The sequence below is a fragment of the Leucoraja erinacea genome, chromosome 8, assembly GCF_028641065.1.
Source record: "Leucoraja erinacea ecotype New England chromosome 8, Leri_hhj_1, whole genome shotgun sequence".
Taxonomy (NCBI): domain Eukaryota; kingdom Metazoa; phylum Chordata; class Chondrichthyes; order Rajiformes; family Rajidae; genus Leucoraja; species Leucoraja erinaceus.
The window spans coordinates 7,137,984-7,162,059 of record NC_073384.1 but is presented as its reverse complement, the minus strand read 5'-3'; the positions used below and the strand labels follow the sequence as shown (position 1 = coordinate 7,162,059).

Genomic DNA, 24,076 nt, shown 5'->3' with positions numbered 1-24,076 from the left:
TCTCACAGAGAGGGGTGAGTGTGGATCTCTGCGTCAGAGGGTGGTGGAGGCCGGTTCTCTGGATGCTTTCAAGAGAGAGCTAGATAGGGCTCTTAAAGATAGCGGAGTCAGGGGATATGGGGAGAAGGCAGGAACGGGGTACTGATTGGCCACTATCACATTGAATGGCGGTGCTGGCTCGAAGGGCCGAATGGCCTACTCCTGCACCTATTGTCTATTGTCTATTGACTGCAGATGCTGGTTTACACCGAAGATAGACACAAAAAGCTGGAGTAACTCAGTGATTTTTCTTGATCTATATACACTGTGATTTTTTTTTTCTCCTGTTATGCACTATGTTTACATATTCTGTTGTGCTGCAGCAAGCAAGAATTTCATTGTCCCATCTGGGACATATGACAATAAAACACTCTTGATGCTTGACTATCTCTAGAGAGAAGGAATGGGTGACGTTTCAGGGTCTTCAGACTGAAAGTCATAGGAAAGGAAAAGGAGAGGTATACTGTAGACAATGATGTAGAGTGACATAGAACAAATGAATGAACGATATGCAAAAAAGTAGCAACGAAGAAGGAATTGTTCGCTGATTAATGTTTTGTTTTTAGTGAGCAGAGGCCACTGAACAGGCCCTTTGACCGACCAAGTCAGTTTCCACGCTGCATGACTATGTAATAACAAGGAACTGCAGATCATAAGGTCACAAGGAATAGTAGAATTAGGCCATTCAGCCCATCAAGTTTACTCTGCCGTTCAATCATAGAAACATAGCAACATAGACAATAGGTGCAGGAGTAGGCCATTTGGCCTTTCGAGCCAGCACCGCCATTCATTGTGATCATGGCTGATCATCCACAATCAGTAACCCATGCCTGCCTTCTCCCCATATCAATAGACAATAGACAATAGGTGCAGGAGGAGGCCATTCGGCCCTTCGAGCCAGCACCGCCATTTAATGTGATCATGGCTGATCATCCCCAATCAATACCCCGTTCCTGCCTTCTCCCCATATACTCTGACTCCACTATTTTTAAAAGCCCTATCTAGCTCTCTCTTGGAAGCATCCAGAGAACCTGCCTCCACCGCCCTCTGAGGCAGAGAATTCCCTTGATTCTGCTCTCTTGAAAGCATCCAGTGAATTGGCCTCCACTGCCTTCTGTGGCAGAGAATTCTACAAATTCACAAAGCTTTTTCTCATCCCAGTTTTAAATGGCCTCCCCTTTATTCTAAGACTGTGGCCCCTGGTTCTGGACTCCCCCAACATTGGGAACATTTTTCCTGCATATAGCTTGTCCAGTCCTATTATAATTTTTTACGTTTCTATAAGATCCCCCCTCATCTTTCTAAACTCCAGTGAATACAAGCCCAGTCTTTCCAATCTTTCCTCAGATGACAGTCCCGCCATTCAGGGATTAACCTTGTGAACCTAGGCTGCACTGCCTCAATAGCAAGGATGTCCCTCAAATTGGGAGACCAAAACTGCACACAATGTTGTCTCACCAGGGCCCTGTACAACTGCAGAAGGACCTCTTTACTCGTGTACTCAAACCCTCTCGTCATAAAGCCCAACATGCCAATATCTTGGCATATTGGCCTTCATAGCTGATCTATCTCTCTTAACTCCATTCTGTGCTGGTTTATACCAAGGATCGACACAAAATGCTGGAGTAACTCAGCAGGTCAGGCAGCATCTCTGGAGAAAATGGATAGGTGATTTTTTGGGTCAGGACTCTTGTGTCTATCTCTCCACTATGTACCATGATTGTTAATAAGTTATTGAAAATATTTAATAAAGAAATGTATTAAATTTGAACTCTGCTGCACAAGTCGAGTTAGCGATGATTCACCAGGGTTTCTCAATGTATTCAGAAATTAGGTGATTAAATAATGAGATAAATATGACCAATTCTTAAGGAGTTGGTCTCCTTTCATCGACTTTTTGGAATCATGTGATGCAGTGGTACCGTAAAGATTGCTGAATTCCGTTCATGACGCGGATAGATCTACATCTCCGAATACAGATTTGAAAATTTCTCTTTTAAGGGGCCTTCTCTTCTATTTCTACTTTCCACTTTTTATTTAATTTAATTTTTTTTTTATATACACACTTCATGTTTTTCTACTCTCTACCATCTATTTTTCCACTTTTTCCTCTTTTTATTGTTTTCTTTTTCTTGTCTTGCTTACTTCCTTTTCATAACATAAAACTGGAGGTTGTACATAAAATGAATTACGGTATGACATAGTTGGCACCTAAAATTAGGTTCCACTGTACTGTTTTGTACTGTATTAACTTCTAATAAAATAAACAAAAAAAAATAAAATAAAATAAATAATGAGATGAAATCTTTGAGATATAAACCAAGCATTGGGATAAAAAGAGCAAAGTTATACCCACCCTTTATCCTCTGCCCAGGCTTTAGATGGCTGTAATTTAGCAATTTTGTCCCATGGTATATTTTTTATCTAGATTGAACATATAATGGTTCAATGGTTCTTTAGCACCACATGTACCGAGGTACAGTGAAATTATATTTTTGCGTACAGTTTTGAGTACAAGTCAAATCACTATAGACTCATAGAGTCTTGTGGTGATACAGTGTGGAAACAGGCCCTTCGGCCCCACTTGCCCCCACCGGCCAACATAGCATTCATAGCAAGAGGATTTGAGTATAGGAGCAAGGAAGTCCTACTACAGTTGTACAGGGCCCTGGTGAGAACACACCTGGAGTATTGTGTGCAGTTTTGGTCTCCCAATTTGAGGAAGGACATTCTTGCTATTGAGGGAGTGCAGCGTAGGCTCACCAGGTTGATTCCCAGAATGGCGGGAATTTCGGACATATGATGAAAGAATGGATTGACTGGGCTTACAGGATGTTCACTGGAATTTATAAGGATGAGAGGATATCTTATAGAAACATATTAAATTCTTAAGGGATTGAAGAGGCTGGATGCAAGAAACATGTTCCCCATGTTGGGGGGAAGTCCAGAAACAGGGATCACAGTTTAAGGATAATGGGTAGGCCAATTGGGACTGAGATGAGGAAAACCATTTTCACCCAGAGAGTTGTGAATCTGTGGAATTCTCTGCCACGGAAGGCAGTGGAGGCCAATTCACTGGATGTTTTCAAGAGAGAGTTAGATTAGTTAACTCTTAGGGCTAACGGAATCAGGGGTTACGGGGAGAAAGCAGGAATGGGGTACTGATTTTGGATGACCAGCCATGATCATATTGTTTTAATCTCGTATTTACAAGTAAATTGTCATAAAAGTCAAATTTTCTGTTTCCACGCTGTATCACTAAAGTCTAAAGATTTGATCTCTGAGGCCATCGCTAATGTGTTCAGTACACTCCAGTTACAGTTTAGTTTATTGTCACGTGTACCGAGGTATAGTGAAAAGCTTTTGTTGCGTGCTAACCAGTCAGCGGAAAGACAATACATGATTACAATCGAGCCATTTACACTGTTCAGATACATGATAAGGGAATATCATTTAGTGCAAGATAAAGTCCGATCAAGGATAGTCCGAGGGTCACCAATGATGTAGTTCAGCACTGCTCTCTGGTTGTGGTAGGATGGTTCAGTTGCCTGATAACAGCTGGGAAGAAACTGTCCCTGAATCTGGAGGTGTGTGTTTTCACACTTCTGTACCTCTTGCCCGTTGGGAGGGGGGAGAAGTGGGAGTGGAAATGTCTAGGTTCAATTTCCTGTGGTGGCCATGAACCAGTTTATTGGAGACAGCGGCAAGTTAAACGTTCCAGGTGATTACTCTCTCTCTCTACGCTGTTGCAGTTGTACAGGGTCTTGGTGAGACCACACCTGGAGTTTGCGTACAGTTTTAGTCTCCAAATCTGAGGAAGGACATTATTGCCATAGAGGGAGTGCAGAGACGGTTCACCAGACTGATTCCTGGGATGTCAGGACTGTCATATGAAGAAAGACTGGATAGACTTGGTTTATACTCTCTAGAATTTAGAAGATTAAGAGGGGATCTTATAGAAACTTACAAAATTCTTAAGGGGTTGGACAGGCTAGATGCAGGAAGATTGTACCCGATGTTAGGGAAGTCCAGGACAAGGGGTCACAGCTTAAGGATAAAGGGGAAATCCTTTAAAACCGAGATGAGAAGAACTTTTTTCACGCAGAGAATGGTGAATCTCTGGAACTCTCTGCCACAGAGGGTAGTTGAGGCCAGTTCATTGGATATATTTAAGAGGGAGTTAGATGTGGCCCTTGTGGCTAAGGGGATCACGGGGTATGGAGAGAAGGCAGGTATGGGATACTGAGTTGGATGATCAGCCATGATCATATTGAATGGCGGTGCAGGCTCGAAGGGCCGAATGGCCTACTCCTGCACCTAATTTCTATGTTTCTATGTCAAGTCTTATTCATTTGAAATAATCAAGGACATCTGCAAAGTCGGGCTTGGGATTTTTACTTTTTTTTAGTTTAGTTTAGAGATACAGAGCGGAAACAGGCCCTTCGGCCCACCGAGTCCTAACCGACCAGTGGTCCCTGGACACTAATACCACCCTACACACAATAGGGACAATTTATACCCATACCAAGCCAATTAACCTACAAACCTGTGAGTCTTTGGAGCGTGGGAGGAAAGCGAAGATCTCGGAGAAAACCCACAGGGAGAACGTACAAATTCCGTACAGATTAGCACCCGTAGCCGGGATCGAACCCGAGTCTCCAGCGCTGTGAGGCAGCAACTCTACCGCTGCGCCATTTTGGGGAGCAGTCGGTTTAGATGTGACAGAATAAGGGTGAGCAGTGAAAACTGAGAGTGGAGGGTCGACAAAGGCTTACGAGGACAAAATGCAGCAGAGGCGGAGAATTATTCATCGGCTTCCGGCAAGATGGCCCTCTGAAGCACACGGTCTTCATTTTTATTTTTTATACGGCTATGGGAAAAAATGGCATATATTGATGGGAGGAAGGCCTGACTTTTCAGTGGGGAGATAAAGCACCCCAGTGGACAGAGGCTTCACCAAGTGCCCACTCAATTCTCCTTTATCAAGGTCGAAGGAATACAGATGTGGAAAGCGTAAACACCCGGTCTGGATCACAAGTGATGCCGACAGTTAGCTTAGTTTATTGTCACGAGTACCGAGTTACAGTGAAAAGCTTCTCCGTTGCCTGCTAATCAGTCAGCGGAAAGACGATACATGATTACAAATCGAGCCGTCCACAGCTTACAAGTTACGTGACAAAGGGAATAACGAGATAACATGGTTAATGTACAGATGCAGAATAAAGGAAATAACGTTTTGTGCGAGATAAAGTCCGAATCAAGATAGTCCGAGGGTCTCCAATGAGGTAGATGGGAGGTCTGGACAGCTCTCTGGTTGTGGTAGGATGGTTCAGTTGCCTGATAACAGCTGGGAAGAAACTGTCTCTGAATCTGGAGGTGTGTGCGTTTTCACACTTCTGTACCTCTTGCCTGATGGGAGAGGGGAGAAGAGGGAGTGGCCGGGGTGAGTGGTCGTGGAATATGCTGCTGGCCTTGCCGAGGCAGCGTGAAGTGTAGATGGAATCAGTGGAGGGGGGGTTGGTTTGTGTATAGTTATATCACAAGAGGACACAAAGTGCTGGAGTAACTCAGCAGATCAGGCAGCGGCTCTGGAGAACGTGGATAGATGTATGTTGTAATTTACTGGAATACGGATTCCCCACAGATAGAAACATAGAAAATAGGTGCAGGAGTAGGCCATTCGGCCCTTCGAGCCTGCACCGCCATTCAATGTGATTATGGCTGATCATCCAACTCAGTATCCCATCCCTGCCTTCTCTCCATACTCTCTGATCCCTTTAGCCACAAGTGCCACATCTAACTCCCTCTTAAATATAGCCAATGAACTGGCCTCAACTACCTTCTGTGGCAGAGAATTACACAGATTCACCACTCTCTGTGTAAAAAATGATTTTCTCATCTCGGTCCTAAAAGACTTCCCTCTTATCCTTAAACTGTGATCCCTAGTTCTGGACTTCCCCAACATCGGGAACAATCTTCCTGCATCTAGCCTGTCCAACCCCTTAAGAATTTTGTAAGTTTCTATAAGATCCCCCCTCAATCTTCTGAATTCTAGCGAGTACAAGCCGAGTCTATCCAGTCTTTCTTCATATGAAAGTCCTGCCATCCCAGGAATCAGTCTGGTGACCTTCTCTGTGTTCCCTCTATGGCAAGAATGTCTTTCCTCAGATTAGGAGACCAATACTCCAGGTGTGGTCTCACCAAGACCCTGTACAGCTGCAGTAGAACCTCCCTGCTCCTGTACTCAAATCAATTACGTATTAAACCCTCACTTTTCAAGTCAAGAAATCCTATCCCAAACAGTCGCCTTTTTTTTGCAGAAATTTGCAATGATCTTACACATGATATTTGGATACTTCTTTGGATAATTTCAAGAGAGAGCTAGATGGGGCTCTTAAAGATAGCGGAGTCAGGCAGGAGGCAGGAACGGGGTACTGATTGGGGATGATCAGCCATGATCACATTGAATAGCGGTGCTGGGTTAAAGGGCCGAATGGCCTTCTCCTGCATCTATTATCTATTCTCTTAACGTACACGCACCATGGGGCAACTTGCATTTATACCAAGCAAATTAATCTACAAACCTGTACGTCTTTGGAGTGTGGGAGGAAACCGAAGATCTCAGAGAAAACCCACGCAGGTCACGGGGTGAAGTTACAAACTCCGTACACACAGCACCCGTAGTCAGGGTCGAACACGGGTCTCTGGCGCTGTAAGGCAGTAGTTTTACCGCCACCGTGCTACCCTAAATGTTCTCTGTAATATATCATCTGAGTCATTCCTTTTACCCTCACAGTTATCTCCTGAAGCCTGATTTCATGCGGCGACCAGACCGGACCTTTGACCCGTTCTCCGAGACCCCGGTGGACGGTGTGATTGCAGCTACCTGCTCTGTAAAGGTGAATTGCGGGAGAATTATCCTTTATTTATTGCCTTGTCATTGACGTCACGTTCAAACTCGCGTCCCAGTTGGTGAGCCAGCGGCAGAAATCTCTTTAAAGTTGACAAACAGCAGTCAATGGTGCAGATCAGTGTCTTGACAAAACAGCGAGCGAAATATTCAGTGTACGAAGGAACTGCAGATGCTGGTATAACCTAAAGATGGACACAAAATGCTGGAGTATCTCAGCGGGTCAGGCAGCATCTCCGGATAGAAGGAATGGGGTGGCGTTTCAGGTCGAGACCCTTCTTCAGACTGATGTCAGAGGAAAGGGAGGTACATAGATAAGGAAGTGTAAGGTGTGAATATGGGACAAAGGGGATGGAGATGAAGGAAAATGTAGCGTAGATCATTGTTAGCTGGGAGAATGCAACAACAAAGCAAACAGAGATAAAATGTAGTCGGAGACAGTCAGACTGGACGGAGAACTGGGAAGGGGGAGGGGACGGAGAGAGAGGAAGAGCAAGGGTTACTTGAAGTTAGAGAAGTCAATGTTCATATCGCTGGGGTGTAAGCTGCCCAAGCGAAATATGAGGTGCTGTTCCTACCAATTTCCCTGGGCCTCACCCTTACAATGGAGGAGGCCCAGGACAGAAAGGTCAGTGTGGGAATGGGAGGGGGGGTTAAAGTGTTGAGCAAACTGGTAAATTAGACATTTAGTTTTAGTTTAGTTCAGCTTATTATTGTCATGCGTACCGAGGTGCAGTCAAAAGCTTGTGTTTGAAAAGACGATGAAAAGACTGTGTGGAATGAGCTTCCAGTGAAGGTGGTGGAGGCAGGTTCGATTTTATCATTTAAAAATAAATTGGATAGTTATATGGACGGGAAAGGAATGGAGGGTTATGGTCTGAGTGCAGGTAGATGGGACTAGGTGAGAGTAAGTGTTCGGCACAGACTAGAAGGGCCGAGATGGCCTGTTTCCGGCCTTATTTGTTATATGGTTATATTATAAGACAATACTGGAATACAATCATGCCGTCCACTATGCACAGATAAAGAATAAAGGAACAACATTTAGTGCAAAGATATAACACTGATGAAGTCCGATGACAGAAAGTTCAAAGGTTTCCAATGAGGTGGATGGGAGGTCAGGACCACACTCTAGCTGATGAGGAGACCATCTGTTGCCTATGTCCAAAATCATGTGAGGAATAGATCGGGTAGACGCACAGTCTCTTGCCCAGAGTAGGGGAATCAAGAACCAGAGGACATAGGTTTAAGGTGAAGAGTGGAAAGATTTAATAGGAGACTGAGGGGTAACTTATTCACACAAAGGGTGGCGGGTGTATGGAACGAGCAGCCGGAGGAGGTAGGTGAGGCAGGGACTATCACAATGTTTAAGAAACATTTAGATATATACGTGGATAGGACAGTAAACCTATGTCCCAGCTACACAAGCCACACCTGCCCGCGAGGGATATGGGACACTCGCGGGCAGGTGTGGCTTGTGTTGTTGGGGACATGTTGGTCGGTGTGGAGAGGATGTTTCCACTAGTGAGAGAGTTTAGGGACCAGAGGTCACAGACTCAGAATAAAATAACTTATTTAAGAAGGGAACGAGGAGGAATTTATTTAGTTAGAGGGTGGTAAATCTGTGGAATTCATTGCCACGGAAGGCTATGGAGGCCAAGCCAGTGGATATTTTTCAGGTGGAGATTGGTAGATTTTTGATTGGTACGGGTGTCAGGGGTTATGGGGAGAAAGCAGCAAAATGGGGTTTGAGAGGGAAAGATAGATCAGCCAAGATTGAATGGCGGAGTAGACTTGATGGGCTGAATGGCCTAATTCTGCTCCTATCACTTATGACCTTATCTTTCACCTTCCCTGTTCCTTCCCTCATCTACAAAGGGAAATCTGGAAGAGGAATTCTGGAAGAGAAGAATTTGACGAAAGATGGCATGATGAATGTGGATTGTTGTTTCAATCTGGAGCGGAAATTGCAAATATATAGTTCGCAAAAAAGGTGTATTGAGAAGCGGAACTGAATGTATTTCTAGTCACCCCATTACAGGAAGGATGTGGGGGCTTTGGAGAGGATTTGGAGGAGGTTTACCAGATTGCTGCCTGGATTAGAGGACTTCAGCTACAGGGAGAAGTTGGATAGACTTGGATTGTTTTCTCTGGAACGTCGTAGTTTGAGGGGAGACTTGATAGAAGTGTATAGAATTATGAGAGGCTTAGATAGGGTGGACAGGCTGACCAGAGGGCATAGCTACAAGGCGAGAGGGGGAACATTCAATGTAGATATGCGGGGCCAAGCTTTTTTCACACACGGAGTGGTGGGTGCCTGAACTACATTGCCACGTGTATCACTGTCACAAATGAGCTTCTAAGGTCAATAACTCGCAGATGTCATTTACAGTTTGTATTTTATCTTTTCCAGGTGATATCGGGACAGTTTCTATCAGATAAGAAAATCGGCACGTATGTAGAGGTGGACATGTACGGTCTCCCCACTGATACAATACGCAAGGAGTTCCGTACGCGGATGGTGATGAACAACGGTTTGAACCCAGTGTACAATGAGGAGCCATTTGTATTCAGGAAGGTAAATCATTGATTTCATGCTTCTCTTGTTGCTGGGTCTTTAAATGGAGTTGTGATTTTTTTTCTACCAGGTCGGCACGGTGGCGCAGCGGTAGAGTTAGAGTGGAGAGTGAACAATGAAATTCTTACTTGCTGCAGCACAACAGGATATGTAAACATAGCACACTGTAAATAATATAGTAAACGAGAGAAATAAATCTGTGTGTGTATATATACACATAACCACATTTACATATATATACATACAGTATACACACACACACATACACACACACACACACACACACACACACACACACACACACACACACACACACACACACACACACACACACACACACACACACACATATGTTTGTGTGTATATACACACTGAACATTTTTGTTTTCTATATATACACACACACAGACACACACACACACACAGGCACACACACACACACACACACACACACACACACCAGCCACACACACACACACACACACACCCACACACACACACACACACACACACACACACACACACACACACACACACACACACACACACACACACACACACACACACACACACACACACACACACATACACACACATGCATACACACACACACACACAACACACACACACACATACACACACATGCATACACACACACACACACACACACACACACACACACACACACACACACACACACACACACACACACACACAAACACACAAACACACACACATACAGGTAAATAACAAACAATAGTCGTGCAATAATAGTCTATGTAGTTCAGAGCTTATTGGAGGTTGAAGTGTTTAATAGCCTAATGACTGTCGGGACGAAGCTGTACCTGAACCTGGACGGGGAGTTTTCAGGCTCCTGTACCTTGTTGTGGCAGTTGCTATCTCACAGCGCCAGAGATCCTGGTTCGATCCTGATCTTGGGTGCTGCCTGGGCAGAGTTTGCACGTGCTCCCCGTGAACGCGTTGGTTTTCTCCAGGAGCGTGGGTTTCCTGCCACGTTACAGACACGTATGGGTTTGTAGGTCAATTGGCCTTCTGTAAAATTGCCTCTCGTGTGTCCGGTGCGTAGGTGGATTAACACGCAACTTGTGTGAACGGTGGATTAACGGTCCACGTGGACTTGATGGGCCAAAGGGCCTGTATCTCTCTAATCTAGGTCAGTCATAAGAATAGTTACCGAATACATATGGAAAAGTGAAAGGCCTGGATAGAGTGGATGTGGAGAGGAAGTTTCCACTAGTGGAAGAGTCTAAAACCAGAGCCCATAGCCTCAGAGTAAAAGGGCTTAAGGAGGAGGTTATTTAGTCAGAGGGTGGTGAATCTGAGGAATTATTTGGCACAGAAGGCGTGGAGGCCAAGTTAATGGATATTTTTAAGGTGGAGATTGACAGATTGTTGATTAGATCACCCATTCCTTCTCTCCAGAGATGCTGCCTGGCCCGCTGAGGTACTCCTGCATTTTGTGTCTATCTTCCATTTAGGGCTGAGATGAGGAAAAATGTCCTCACCCAGAGAGTTGTGAATCTGTGGAATTCGCTGCCACAGAAGGCAGTGGAGGCCAATTCACTGGATGTTTTCTTATTTTTAAATAATTTTATTTATTAGAAGTAGTGTACATTACAATAATATAAGCCAAAAATAACATAACACATTTCTTGTACCACTTCATATTTTAAGCTTTAAAAAGAAAAAAATAGTAAAGAAAGTGAGATGGGATAGTGAGTGTGTGAAAGTGTGATCAAAACAAGCCCCTGAGACACAAAGAGTTGGAAAAAAAGTTAAGAAGTAAGCCATAGTATTCACTGGATGTTTTCAAGAGAGAGTTGGACTTTAGCTCTTTGTGCTAAAGGAATCAAGGGATAGAAACATAGAAACATAGAAATTAGGTGCAGGAGTAGGCCATTCGGCCCTTCGAGCCTGCACCGCCATTCAATATGATCATGGCTGATCATCCAACTCAGTATCCCGTACCTGCCTTCTCTCCATACCCTCTGATCCCCTTTAGCCACAAGGGCCACATCTAACTCCCTCTTAAATGTAGCCAATGAACTGGCCTCAACTACCCTCTGTGGCAGAGAGTTCCAGAGATTCACCACTCTCAGTGTGAAAAATGTTCTTCTCATCTCGGTTTTAAAGGATTTCCCCCTTATTCTTAAGCTGTGACCCCTTGTGACCCCTATGGGGAGAAAGCAGGAACTGATTTTAGATGATTAGTCATGGTCATATATGATAGTGCTGGCTCGAAGGGCTGAATAGCCTACTCCTGTATCAATTTTTCTATGTTTCTATGCTATGGGGTGAAAGCAGGAGAGTGTGGTTGATAAGGAAAGATTGATCAGCCGTGATTGAAAGGCTGAGTAGACGATGGGCTGAATGGCCTAATTCTGTTCCTAGAGCTAATGAACTTTAATTGACGGCAGATGATAGGAGGCCATTCATCCCTTTTTTGACCGTGCTAGCTATCTGGAAGAGCAATTGATTTGTCTACAATTTGTCTTGATCCTCGTCCCCTTTGATCTCTCGTTTTCACACCTTACCCTTACATATCTCTAGTCTCCCTCTCCTCTGACTCTCGACCCGAAATGTCACCCATTCCTTTTATCCAGAGATGCTGCCTGCCCCGCTGAGTTACTCCAGCATGTTGTGTCTAATCCATTAGTCCTGATCCCTTGCTATTTCCCCATTGTCATGTAAAATGTTTCCTTTCAAAGCAGAAATGCTGTTTCTTTCAATCTACTTCCATCATTTAAGATGGCAGCATTTCAGATCATAAGGTCATAAGGGATAAGTGAGTAAAATTAAGCCATTCCTACATCAAGTCTACTCCGCCATTCAATCATGGCTGATCTATCTCTCCCTCCTAACCTCATTCTCCTGCCTTCTCCCCATAAACTCTGACACCCATACTAATCAAGAATCTATCTATCTCTGCCTTAAAAACATCCACAGACTTGGCCTCCACAGCCTTCTGTGGCAAAGAATCCCACAGATTCACCACCCTCTGCCTAAAGAAATTGCTCCTCATTGCCTTCCTAAAATAACGTCCATTAATTCTGAGGCTATAACCTCTAGTCCTAGACTCTCCCACTAGTGGAAATATCCACTCCACATCCACTCTATCCAAGCCTTTCCCTATTCTGTACGTTTCAATGAGGTCCCCGCTCATTCTTCTAAACTCCAGCGAGTACAGGCCCAGTGCCGACAAACGCTCACAAATCATAGCGTTGGTGAGTTTAAAACAAAAGTCTCTCCATCCCCTCCCTAGCCTTTTGCCAATTGTTTTACCTCTCTGACCATTTACCTATTTTTGATTTGGAGCCACGTGCTGTAGAAGTTCAACCGATGAGTTACAGCGGTCAACTTGGATATGATTTATTTTGCTTGCTCTTCAGTTTTGCTGACCGAGTGATTTTTGGCCCCCAAAATACTTTTCCATTTTAAAATCCTGAAACATGGCCAAAAAGAATCAGGGTGCAACAAAAAAATTTCTGTTGCAGTTTTGTCGCTGGTCGGCGCGGCCCCGGTGGGCCGAAGGGCCTGTTTCCGTGCTGTATCTCTAAACTAAACTACACTAAACCATATCAAGTGTCCCCGGTACATATGCTCCCCAGGCTTGTGTAATGCCCCTGTCCCACTTAGGAAACCTGAACGGAAATCTCTGGCGACTTTGCGCCCCACCCAAGGTTTCCGTGCGGTTCCCGGAGGTTTTTGTCAGTCTCCCTACCTGCTTCCACTACCTGCAACCTCCGGCAACTACCTGCAACCTCTGGGAACCGCACGGAAACCTTGGGTGGGGCACAAAATCTCCAGAGGTTTCCGTTCAGGTTTCCTAAGTGGGACAGGGGCATAAATAATGGTAATGTCCCAAGGACCTTTGCTTATGTCAGATGTTACGTAAGTCGGAAACGGAATTGCTATTGTTCTATTTGTACTGTGTAGTACCAGTGGGAGACTGGTTCACCATGTATAGAGTCAAAGAGCGATACAGCGTGGAAACAGGCTGCCCACACTGGCTATCATTACTACACTACTCCCACCTGCCAGCATTTGGTCCATATCCCTCCAAACCTGTCCCATGCATGTACCTGTCTATCTGTTTCTTAAACATTTGGGATAGTCCCAGCCTCAGCTACCTCCTCTGGCAGCTCGTTCCATACACCCGCCACCCTTTGTGTGAAAAAGTTACCCCTCAGATTCCAATTAAATATTTTCTCCTTCACCTTAAACCTATGTCCTCTGGTCAGCGATTCCCCTACTCTGGGCAAAAGCATCTGTGCATCTACCTGATCTATTCCTCTCATGATCTTATACACCTCTATAAGATCACCCCTCATCCTCCGGCACTTCAAGGAATGGAGACCCAGCCGGCTCAACCTGAATGTGCACCATGATGCCAGTTTTAAGTAATCCCATGAATGAGTTTTTTGATGATTAGTTTTTAGTCTCAAGAAGGAAACGGGCCCTTCGGCCCATCGAGTCCATGCCGACCAGCGATCGCCCGCACCCTAGTTCTATCCGACACAATAAGGGCAATTTACAGGTAGGAGGATGAGGAGGAATTTCTTCAGTCAGAGGGTGGTGAATCGGTGGAATTCATTGCCATAGAAGGCTGTGGAGGCCAAATCAATGGAAATGTTGAAGGCGGAGATTGACAGATTTCTGATTAGTACGGGTGTCAGGGATTCTGGGGTGAAGGCAGGAGAATGGAGTTAAGAGGGAGAGATAGATCAGCCATGATCGAATGGCGGAGTAGACTTGATGGGCCGAAGATGGGCGTAATTCTGCTCCTTTCATTTATGAACCTATGAAGATAGGCACATGGATATGCGGGGATTGGATTGTTATGGAAGAGAGATCGAGCAACTGTCCATATGGTGCCAGCACAATAACCTGGCCCTCAACACCAGCAAAACCAAGGAACTGATTGTGGATTTGGAAGGAGTGGGATGGGGACCCACAGCCCCATTTATATCAACGGGTCAATGGTTGAAAGGGTCAAGAGCTTCAAATTCCTGGGCGTGCATATTTCCGAAGATCTCTCCTGGTCCCAGAACACTAATGCAATTTTCAAGAAAGCTCATCAGCGCCTCTACTTCCTGAGAAGATTACGGAGAGTCGGTTTGTCAAGGAGGACTCTCTCTAACTTTTACAGGTGCACAGTAGAGAGCATGCTGACCGGTTGCATCGTGGCGTGGTTCGGCAATTTGAACCCCCTGGAGAGGAAAAGACTACAAAAAGTAGTAAACACTGCCCAGTCCATCATCGGCTCTGACCTTCCTTCCATCGAGGGGACTTATCGCAGTCGCTGCCTCAAAAAGGCTGGCAGTATCATCAAAGACCCACACCATCCTGGCCACACACTCATCTCCCTGCTACCTTCAGGTAGAAGGTACAGGAGCCTGAAGACTGCAACAGCCAGGTTCAGGAATAGCTACTTCCCCACAGCCATCAGGCTATTAAACCTGGCTCAGACAAAACTCTGATTATTAATAACCCATTATCTGTTATTTGCACTTTATCAGTTTATTTATTCATGTGTGTTATATTATGGTATATGGACACACTGATCTGTTTTGTAGTAAATGCCTACTATGTTCTGTGTGCTGAAGCAAAGCAAGAATTTCATTGTCCTATACAGGGACACATGACAATAAACTCACTTGAACTTGAACTTGGATCATGTGCAGGCAGAGGAGATTAGGTTGGCATCATGTCTGGCATGGACATCATGGGCCGAATGGCCTCTTCCTGTGCTGCAATGTTCTGTTATTCATTCAATGGAAAAATTATGTTATACAGCGGGAAATAATAGTTCTTTTGAGAAGTCTCCTATAACTGATGAACTGTTTGGAATAATATGAAAGCGCGTTTTAAATCTTCTCAGGTGACTTTGGCCCCGACTGCGGGATTAATATAGGACTTTTTTTTAACCTTGCAGGTAATTCTGCCTGACCTGGCGGTATTGAGGATAGCAGTGTACGATGACAACAACAAGTTGATTGGCCAGCGGATCTTGCCTTTGGATGGGCTTCAAGCTGGCTGCAGGCACATCTCGCTCCGAAATGAAGGCAACAAGCCCCTGTCTCTGCCCACAGTCTTCTGTAACATTGTGCTGAAAACATACGTTCCGGATGGCTTTGGAGGTGAGTCTGCCTCTGCCGGGCCGGCACGGTGGCCCAGCGGTAGAGTTGCTGCCTCACAGCGCCAGAGAACCAGGTTCGATCCCGACCACGGGTTGCTGTCTGCACGGAGCTTGCACGTTCCTCCCCCCTCCGTGACCCGGGTGGGCTTTCTCTGTCCGGGATTTATGCGTGGTTTAGTTTGGAGATACAGCGCGGGAACAGGCCCTTCAGCCCACCGGGTCCGCGCCGACCAGCGACCACACCGCACGCTAACGCTCTCCCGCACACACGAAGGACTGTTTTACAATTCCACCAAGCCGATTAACCTACGTACCTGCACGTCTTTGGAGTGTGGGAGAAAACCGAAGATCTTGGAGAAAACCTACGTGGCCGCAGTTAGAACGTACAAACTCCGTACAGACAGCTCCCGTAGTTAGGATTCAACCCGGGTCTCTGGCGCTGCAAGCATTGTAGGGCAGCAACTCAACCGTGTGCCCTCCCCCCCCCCCCCCCCCCCCCCCCCCCCTGGACCTCCCCCACACTCCAAAGACGTACAGGTTTGTAGGTTAATTGGCTTGGTAAAAGTGTTAATTGCACCGAATGTGTGTCGGATAGTGTTAACGTGCGGATTGCTGGTCGGGGCGGACTCGGTGGGCCGAAGGGCCTGCTTCGGCGCTGTATCTCCAACTAAACTAAATCTAATTAAAAATTAAACTATCCAATTAGCAAACAATGATCGCTGCTTTACCTCAGTAACAGATCCACTGTTGTAAACGTAGAAACATCGAAATTAGGTGCAGGAGTAGGCCATTCGGCCCTTCGAGCCTGCACCGCCATTCAATATGATCATGGCTGATCATCCAACTCAGTATCCCGTACCTGCCTTCTCTCCATACCCCCTGATCCCCTTAGCCACAAGGGCCACATCTAACTCCCTCTTAAATATAGCCAATGAACTGGCCTCAACTACCCTCTGTGGCAGAGAGTTCCAGAGATTCACCACTCTCTGTGTGAAAAAAGTTCTTCTCATCTCGGTTTTAAAGGATTTCCCCCTTATCCTTAAGCTGTGACCCCTTGTCCTGGACTTCCCCAACATCGGGAACAATCTTCCTGCATCTAGCCTGTCCAACCCCTTAAGAATTTTGTAAGTTTCTATAAGATCCCCTCTCAATCTCCTAAATTCTAGCGAGTACAAGCCGAGTCTATCCAGTCTTTCTTCATAAGACAGTCCTGACATCCCAGGAATCAGTCTGGTGAACCGTCTCTGCACTCCCTCTATGGCAATAATGTCCTTCCTCAGAATTGGAGACCAAAACTGTACGCAATACTCCAGGTGTGGTCTCACCAAGACCCTGTACAACTGCAGTAGAACCTCCCTGCTCCTATACTCAAATCCTTTTGCAATAAAAGCTAACATACCATTCGCTTTCTTTACTGCCTGCTGCACCTGCATGCCTACCTTCAATGACTGGTGTACCATGACACCCAGGTCTCGCTGCATCTCCCATTTTTTTAAAATCTTTTGTTCAGCGCATTTTTGGACCCAGAGTCATAGAGTAATACTGTGTGGAGACATGCACGTCAACCTAACTTACCCACGCCAACCAACAAGCCCATCGACGCTAGTCCCACCTGCCAGCCTTTGGCCCAAAATCCCTCTAAACCTTTCCCATCCTTGTACCTGTCCAAATGTCTCTAAAAGCCCTGTCCCACTGTACGAGTTCATCCAAGAGCTCTCCCGAGTTTAAAAGAAAAATCAAACTCGTGGTAAGCACGTAGAATGTACGTAGCGGGTACGTCGGAGCTCGGGGACGTCTCTTAGCGGCTCGTAACGCTAACGGCAGGTACTCGGGAAGACTCGCTAACGGCAGGTAAGCTCGGGAAGACTCGTGAAGATTTTTCAACATGTTGAAAAATGTTGCACCTCAGATTCCCATTAAATCTTTCCCCCTCACCTTAAAATTCTTGTCACTGAATCAGAAGGAAATTGGTTTAAGTCACCGAGCTACAGAGCATGAAAACAGGCCCTTTTGCCAACTTGGGATAGTTGGCATTCTAGGCCCTCATTTGGCCCATATTCTTTTAATTTAGTTTAGTTTAGTTTAGAGATACAGCAGGGAAATGAATTAATGAATACGTTTATTGGCCAAGTATTCACATACAAGGAATTTGCCTTGGTGCTCCGCCCACAAGTGACAACATGACATACAGTGATAGTTAGGAATGAGAAACAGGCCCTTCAGCCCACAGAGTCTGTTCTGACCAGCGATCTCCTTACACTAACACGATTCTACACACTAGGGACAATTTACAATTGTATTTACCAAAGCCAATTAACCTGCAAACCTGTGTCTATTTTGGAAGTCAGGGTGGGGGGAAACCAGAGCACCCGGAGAAAACACACGCAGGTCACGGGGTGAACGTTCAAACTCTGTACAGACAGCGCCGGTAGTCAGGATCAAACCCGGGTCTCTGGCGCTGTAAGGTAGCAACTCTACCGCTGCGCCACCATGCTGCCCCAATCCCTATAAAGTCTAAACCATTCCTTTCTATATAACAGACTAAATGTCTTATGAAAGTCGTAGTTGTTCCAGCTTCTATAGCTCCTTCTGGCAGCTCATTGAGATACGGATTACCCTCCGAATGAAGATGTTCCTCATGCTGGTTCTCACTTAAAGCCAATACCCATCTCCTCCAGAACGTTGCACTTTGCTCAAGATTCCAGCATCTGCACTTTCTTGTGTCTGCAGTGGAATTATACATAGTATCTTTTCCAACATGTGATCCTTGACAACTATCTGGATATGATACTTCTTTACTCAGAGAGTGGTAGCGGTGTGGAATGAGCTTCCAGTGGAAGTGGTGGCGGCAGGTTCGTTGGTATCATTTAAAAATAGCATTGGATAGGCACTATCCAGGACCATACACTAACACGATTCTACACACTAGGGACAATTTAAAATGGATTTGCCAAGGGCAAACCTGTGTCTATTTATGAGTCAGGGTGGGGGGAAACCAGAGCACCGGGAGAAAACACACGCAGGTCACGGGGTGAACGTTCAAACTCTGTACAGACAGCGCCGGTAGTCAGGATCGAACCCGGGTCTCTGGCGCTGTAAGGTAGCAACTCTACCGCTGCGCCACCATGCTGCCCCAATCCCTATAAAGTCTAAACCATTCCTTTCTATATAACAGACTAAATGTCTTATGAAAGTCGTAGTTGTTCCAGCTTCTATAGCTCCTTCTGGCAGCTCATTGAGATACGGATTACCCTCCGAATGAAGATGTTCCTCATGCTGGTTCTCACTTAAAGCCAATACCCATCTCCTTCAGAACGTTGCGCTTTGCTCAAGATTCCAGCATCTGCACTTTCTTGTGTCTGCAGTGGACTTATACGTAGTATCTTTTCCAACATGTGATCCTTGACAACTATCTGGATATGATACTTCTTTACTCAGAGAATGGTAGCGGTGTGGAATGAGCTTCCAGTGGAAGTGGTGGAGGCAGGTTCGTTGGTATCATTTAAAAATAAATTGGATAGGCATATGGATGAGAAGGGAATGGAGGGTTATGGTATGAGTGCAGGCAGGTGGGACTAAGGGAAAAAAAGTTGTTCGGCATGGACTTGTAGGGCCGAGATGGCCTGTTTCCGTGCTTTAATTGTTATATGGTTATATGATCACATTGCTGTTTATGCTTTGAGATATTCTGGGTTCATGAAAGATAATACTCAGTTTTTGTGCTCAGTTTTCCCTGCCTCACCAATAAAAATCGTTACTATTTCAGAACCAGGGGCCACAGTTTAAGAATAAGGGGTAAGCCATTTAGAACGGAGATGAGGAAACACTTTTTCACACAGAGAGTTGTGAGTCTGTGGAATTCTTTGTCTCAGAGGGCGGTGGAGGCCGGTTCTCCAGATACTTTGAAGAGAGAGCCAGATAGAGCTCTTAAAGATATCGGTGTCAGGGGATATGGGGAGAAGGCAGGAACGGGGTACTGATTGTGGATGATCAGCCATGATCACATTGAATGGCGGTGCTGGCTTGAAGGGCCGAATGGCCTACTCCTGCAGCTGTTGTCTATCGAAGTTGCATTAATACTCTTCCTTCACCCACAGATATCGTTGATGCTCTGTCAGATCCGAAGAAATTTTTGTCTGTGATGGAGAAGCGGGCTGACCAAATGCGGGCAATGGGAATTGAAACTGTACGTAAAATATTTAGAATCTATTCATTGTACGGTTGATTTGCATGAAGTATATTTTCTGTCGCAGTTGAGAAGGATGAGGGAGTGGGGGGGGACCTCATTGAAACAAATATTCAATGTTAAATAGAGCTCTAGGGGCTAGTGGAGTCATGGGGAGAAGACAGGCATGGGTTATTGATAGGGGATGATCAGCCATGATCACAATGAATGGCGGTGCTGGCTTCGAAGGGCCGAATGGCCTCCTCCTGCACCTATTTTCTATGTTTCTATGTATGTTTTTAAGGCAGAGATAGATAGTTTCTTGGTTAGTATGGGGTGAAGACAGGAGAATAGGGTTAGGAGGGAGAGATAGATCAGTCATGATTGAATGGCGGAGTACACTCAGAGGGCCGAATGGCCTAATTCTGCTCCTATCGCTTATGACCTTATCAATAATGAAAGGTCTAGACAGAGTGGATGTGGAGAGGATGTTTCCACTAGTGGGAGTGTGCAGGACCAGAGGCCATGCCCTTAGAATAAGAGGATGTACCTTTAGACTGGAGATGAGGAGAAATGTCTTTAGTCAGAGGGTGGTGAATCTGTGGAATTCATTGCCACAGAAGGCGGTGGAGTCCAAGTTAGTGGATATTTTTACGGCGGAGATGGACAGATTCTTAATTCGTACGGGTGTCAGGGGTTGTGGGGAGAAGGCAGGAGAATGGGGTTGAGAGGGAAAGATAGATCAGCCATGATTGAATGACAGAGTAGACTTGATGGGCTGAATGGCCTATTTCTGCTCTGAAAGCTGATGCACTTATGAGACAAGAGGGTGTCAGATAATTGGGGAAGAGTGGTCAAAATATAAAGCCAGAGGGAGGGATATGGGTGAAAGGAGACAAGGGGGGGGTGGGGGGGGGGGGGGGGGGGGGGGGGGAGAGAGGTGCACACTGGGTGCACATTGGGGTTGTGGATGGTAAGAGGTAAACACAGGAAAGAGAGAGAGAGAAAATTGGAGAGTTCATTGTTTTTATCAGGTATATAGAAACACAGAAAATAGGTGCAGGAGTAGGCCATTCGGCCCTTCGAGCCTTCACCGCCATTCAACATGATCATGGCTAATCATCCAAAATCAGTACCACGTTATGGCTTATTCCCCATATCCCTTGATTCCCTTAGCCCTAAGAGCTAAATTAACTCTAAATCATTGGGCTGTTAGCTGCCCAAGCAGAATATGAGGTTCTATTAGGATGGGAAAGTGGTTATATTTTTAATGCATTGCCAATTGTGTTTAGAGTGATACAGTGTGGAAACAGGCCCTTCGGCCCAACTTGCACACACCGCCCAACAATGTCCCAGCTACACTAGTCCCACTTGCCTGCTCTTGGTCCATATCCCTCCAAACCTGTCCTACCCATGTACCTGTCTAACTGTCTCTTAAACGATGGGATAGTCCCAGCCTCTTCTACCTCCTCTGGCAGCTCGTTCCATACACCCACCACCCTTTGTGTGAAAAGATTACTCCTCGGATTCCTGTTAAATGTTTTCCTCTTCACCTTGAACCTATGGCCTCTGGTCCTCTATTCCCCTACTCTGGGCAAGAGACTCTGTGCATCTACCCGATCTATTCCTCTCATGATTTTGTACACCTTATAAGATTCCCCCTCATCCTCCTGCGCTCTATGGAATAGAGACCCACCCTTCTCAACCTCTCCCAAAAGCTCACACCCTCTAGACCTGGCAACATCCTCGTCAATCTTTTCTGAACCCTTTCAAGCTTGACTATATCTTTCCTATAACATGGTGCCCAGAACTGAACACAATATTCTAAATGAGGTCTCACCAACGTCTTATACAACTGCAACATGACCTCCCAACTTCTATACTCAATACACTGACTGATGAAGGCCAAAGTGCCAAAAGCCTTTTTGACCACCTTATCTACCTGCGCCTCGACCTTCAAGGAACCTTGCACCTGTACTCCTAGATCCCTCTGCTCTATAACACTACCCAGAGGCCTACCATTTACTGTGTAGTTCCTGCCCTTGTTCAACATCCCAATATCAACACCTCACACTTCTCTGTATTAAATTCCATCAACCATTCCTCCACCCACCTGCCTAATCGATCCAGATCCTGCTGCAATCGTTCACAACCATCTTCACTATCTGCAAAACCACTCTCTTTGGTATCATCAGCGAACTTGCTAATCTTGCCCTGTATGTTCTCATCTAATGACCAGACACTAACTGGTGATCTTGGCTTCATGCTGAGTGGTAACAACTCAACATCTTTGACCCGCTAAATATACCCACGCCCATGTCTCTGAAGCACCATGGACTGCTAGAAACTTAAATAAAACAAAATGTTAAATGTAAATTAAATAGAGTCATAGAGTCGTACAGCACAGAAACAGGCCCTTCGGCCCAACTTACCCATGTTGGGAAAAAAGCCCCATCTGCACTAGTCCCATGTGCCTGCGTATGTCCGATATTCATTGAGTCACACATTTAAAAAACCTATCCTCTCTATAATCTATCATTTTTAATGTGAATTGACTATTCAGATTCAAGGGACAGATCACCCACCACCACACACAATGCCACCTGTGGCCACACTGTGAACCAGTCTGGTAGTTGCCGGGATTTCAAGTGCTCTCTCGTAACTTTGTCTGTATTATGGGCGGCACGGTGGCGCAGCGGTAGAGCTACTCCCTTAAGCCACCAGAGACCCGGGTCCCATCCTGACTACGGTTGCTGTCTGTACGGAGTTCGTACGTTCTCCCCGTGACCTGCGTGAGTTTTCTGCGGTCTCCTCCCACACTCCAAAGACCCGCAGCTTTGTACGTTAATTGGCTTCGGTAAAATTGTAAAAGTGTCCTTAGTGTGTAGGATGGAGCTAGTGTGAACGCTGGCCAGCATGGACTTGATGGGCCGAAGGGCCTGTTTCCGCGCTGTATCTCATAGAAACATAGAAACGTGGAAACATAGAAAATAGGTGTAGGAGTAGGCCATTCAGCCCTTCGAGCCAGCACTGCCATTCAATATGATGATGGTTGATCATCCAGCATCAGTACCCCGTTCCTGCCTTCTCCCCCGTAACCCTTGATTCCGTTAGCCCTAAGAGCTGTATCTACTGTAAATATCTCTAAAGTCTAATGGAGGTGTCGGCTCATCAGTTGCCGGGACATCGGTGGTGGATGGACCTGTCTTCCTTCTTCAAGCCCGTTGACCTGCTGTCTGTTGTCTGCCTTGAATCTCAAGAGCGATATCGCGGATGTGCCGAGCGACAACACCAAAAACGACAAGAGAGGGAAGGCCAATACGGCGAAAGCAAGTGTCACGCCACAGAGCAGCTCGGAACTGCGGCAAAATTCAACGGCCGGGCAAGGAGTCGGAAACGATGCAAAGAAAGGTGACGACCACAACTCTAATGCATTTTCATCGATGTTATCATTAATGTTTAATAGTGCACTTAGAACTTTGTTTCATTGTGACTGTGAGGACAGATGAGATAGAAATATAGACAATAGGTGCAGGAGTAGGCCAGTCGGCCCTTCGAGCCAGCACCGCCAGTCAATATGATCATGGCCGATCATCCAGAATCAGTACCCCGTTCCTGCTTTCTCCCCATATCCCTTGATTCCGTTAGCCCTAAGAACTACATCTAACTCTCTCTTGAAAACATCCAGTGAATTGGCCTCCACTGCCTTCTGTGGCAGAGAGTTCCACAGATTCACAACTCTCTGGGTGAAAAAGTTCTTCCTCATTTCAGTCCAGTAAAGGATTTCCCTCATTATATCCTTAAGCTGTGACCCCTTGTCCTTATACGGAAGGCAACCGCATTTATTTAGAGAGGGCTAGAATAGAGAAACAGCGCTGTAACGCTGAGGCTAGAATACAAAAGCAGGGGCGTAATGCTGAGGTTTATAAGGTGGAGTATTGTGAGCAGTTTTGGGCCCCATATCTGAGAAGGAATATGCTGGCACTCGAGAGGGTCCAGAGGAGATTTACAAGAATGATCCCAGGGATGATCATTCTGTTTTTAGAATGGGCTGCGGGTGCTGGAAAAATCGAAGGTAGACAAAAATGCTGGAGAAACTCAGCGGGTGAGGCAGCATCTATATCTGATATATATATATATATATATAGATGCTGCCTCACCTGCTGAGTTTCTCCAGCATTTATGTCTACCAGGGATGATCAAGTTAACATATGAGGAGCGTTT

At 45.7% G+C, this 24,076-nt stretch overlaps 1 protein-coding gene across 7 annotated transcripts in view; it reads left to right on the top strand.

Moving 5' to 3' along the window:
- LOC129699284 (1-phosphatidylinositol 4,5-bisphosphate phosphodiesterase beta-4) overlaps positions 1-24,076 on the top strand; it is a 524,489-nt gene that overhangs the window by 428,349 nt on the left and 72,064 nt on the right. For all 7 annotated transcript variants that reach the window (XM_055638946.1, XM_055638944.1, XM_055638943.1 and 4 more), the window contains 5 exons: positions 6,836-6,938; positions 9,363-9,527; positions 15,484-15,688; positions 19,785-19,873; positions 23,113-23,263. In XM_055638946.1, the coding sequence (XP_055494921.1) occupies positions 6,836-6,938; positions 9,363-9,527; positions 15,484-15,688; positions 19,785-19,873; positions 23,113-23,263 (713 nt within the window). The remainder of the gene's footprint in view (positions 1-6,835; positions 6,939-9,362; positions 9,528-15,483; positions 15,689-19,784; positions 19,874-23,112; positions 23,264-24,076) is intronic.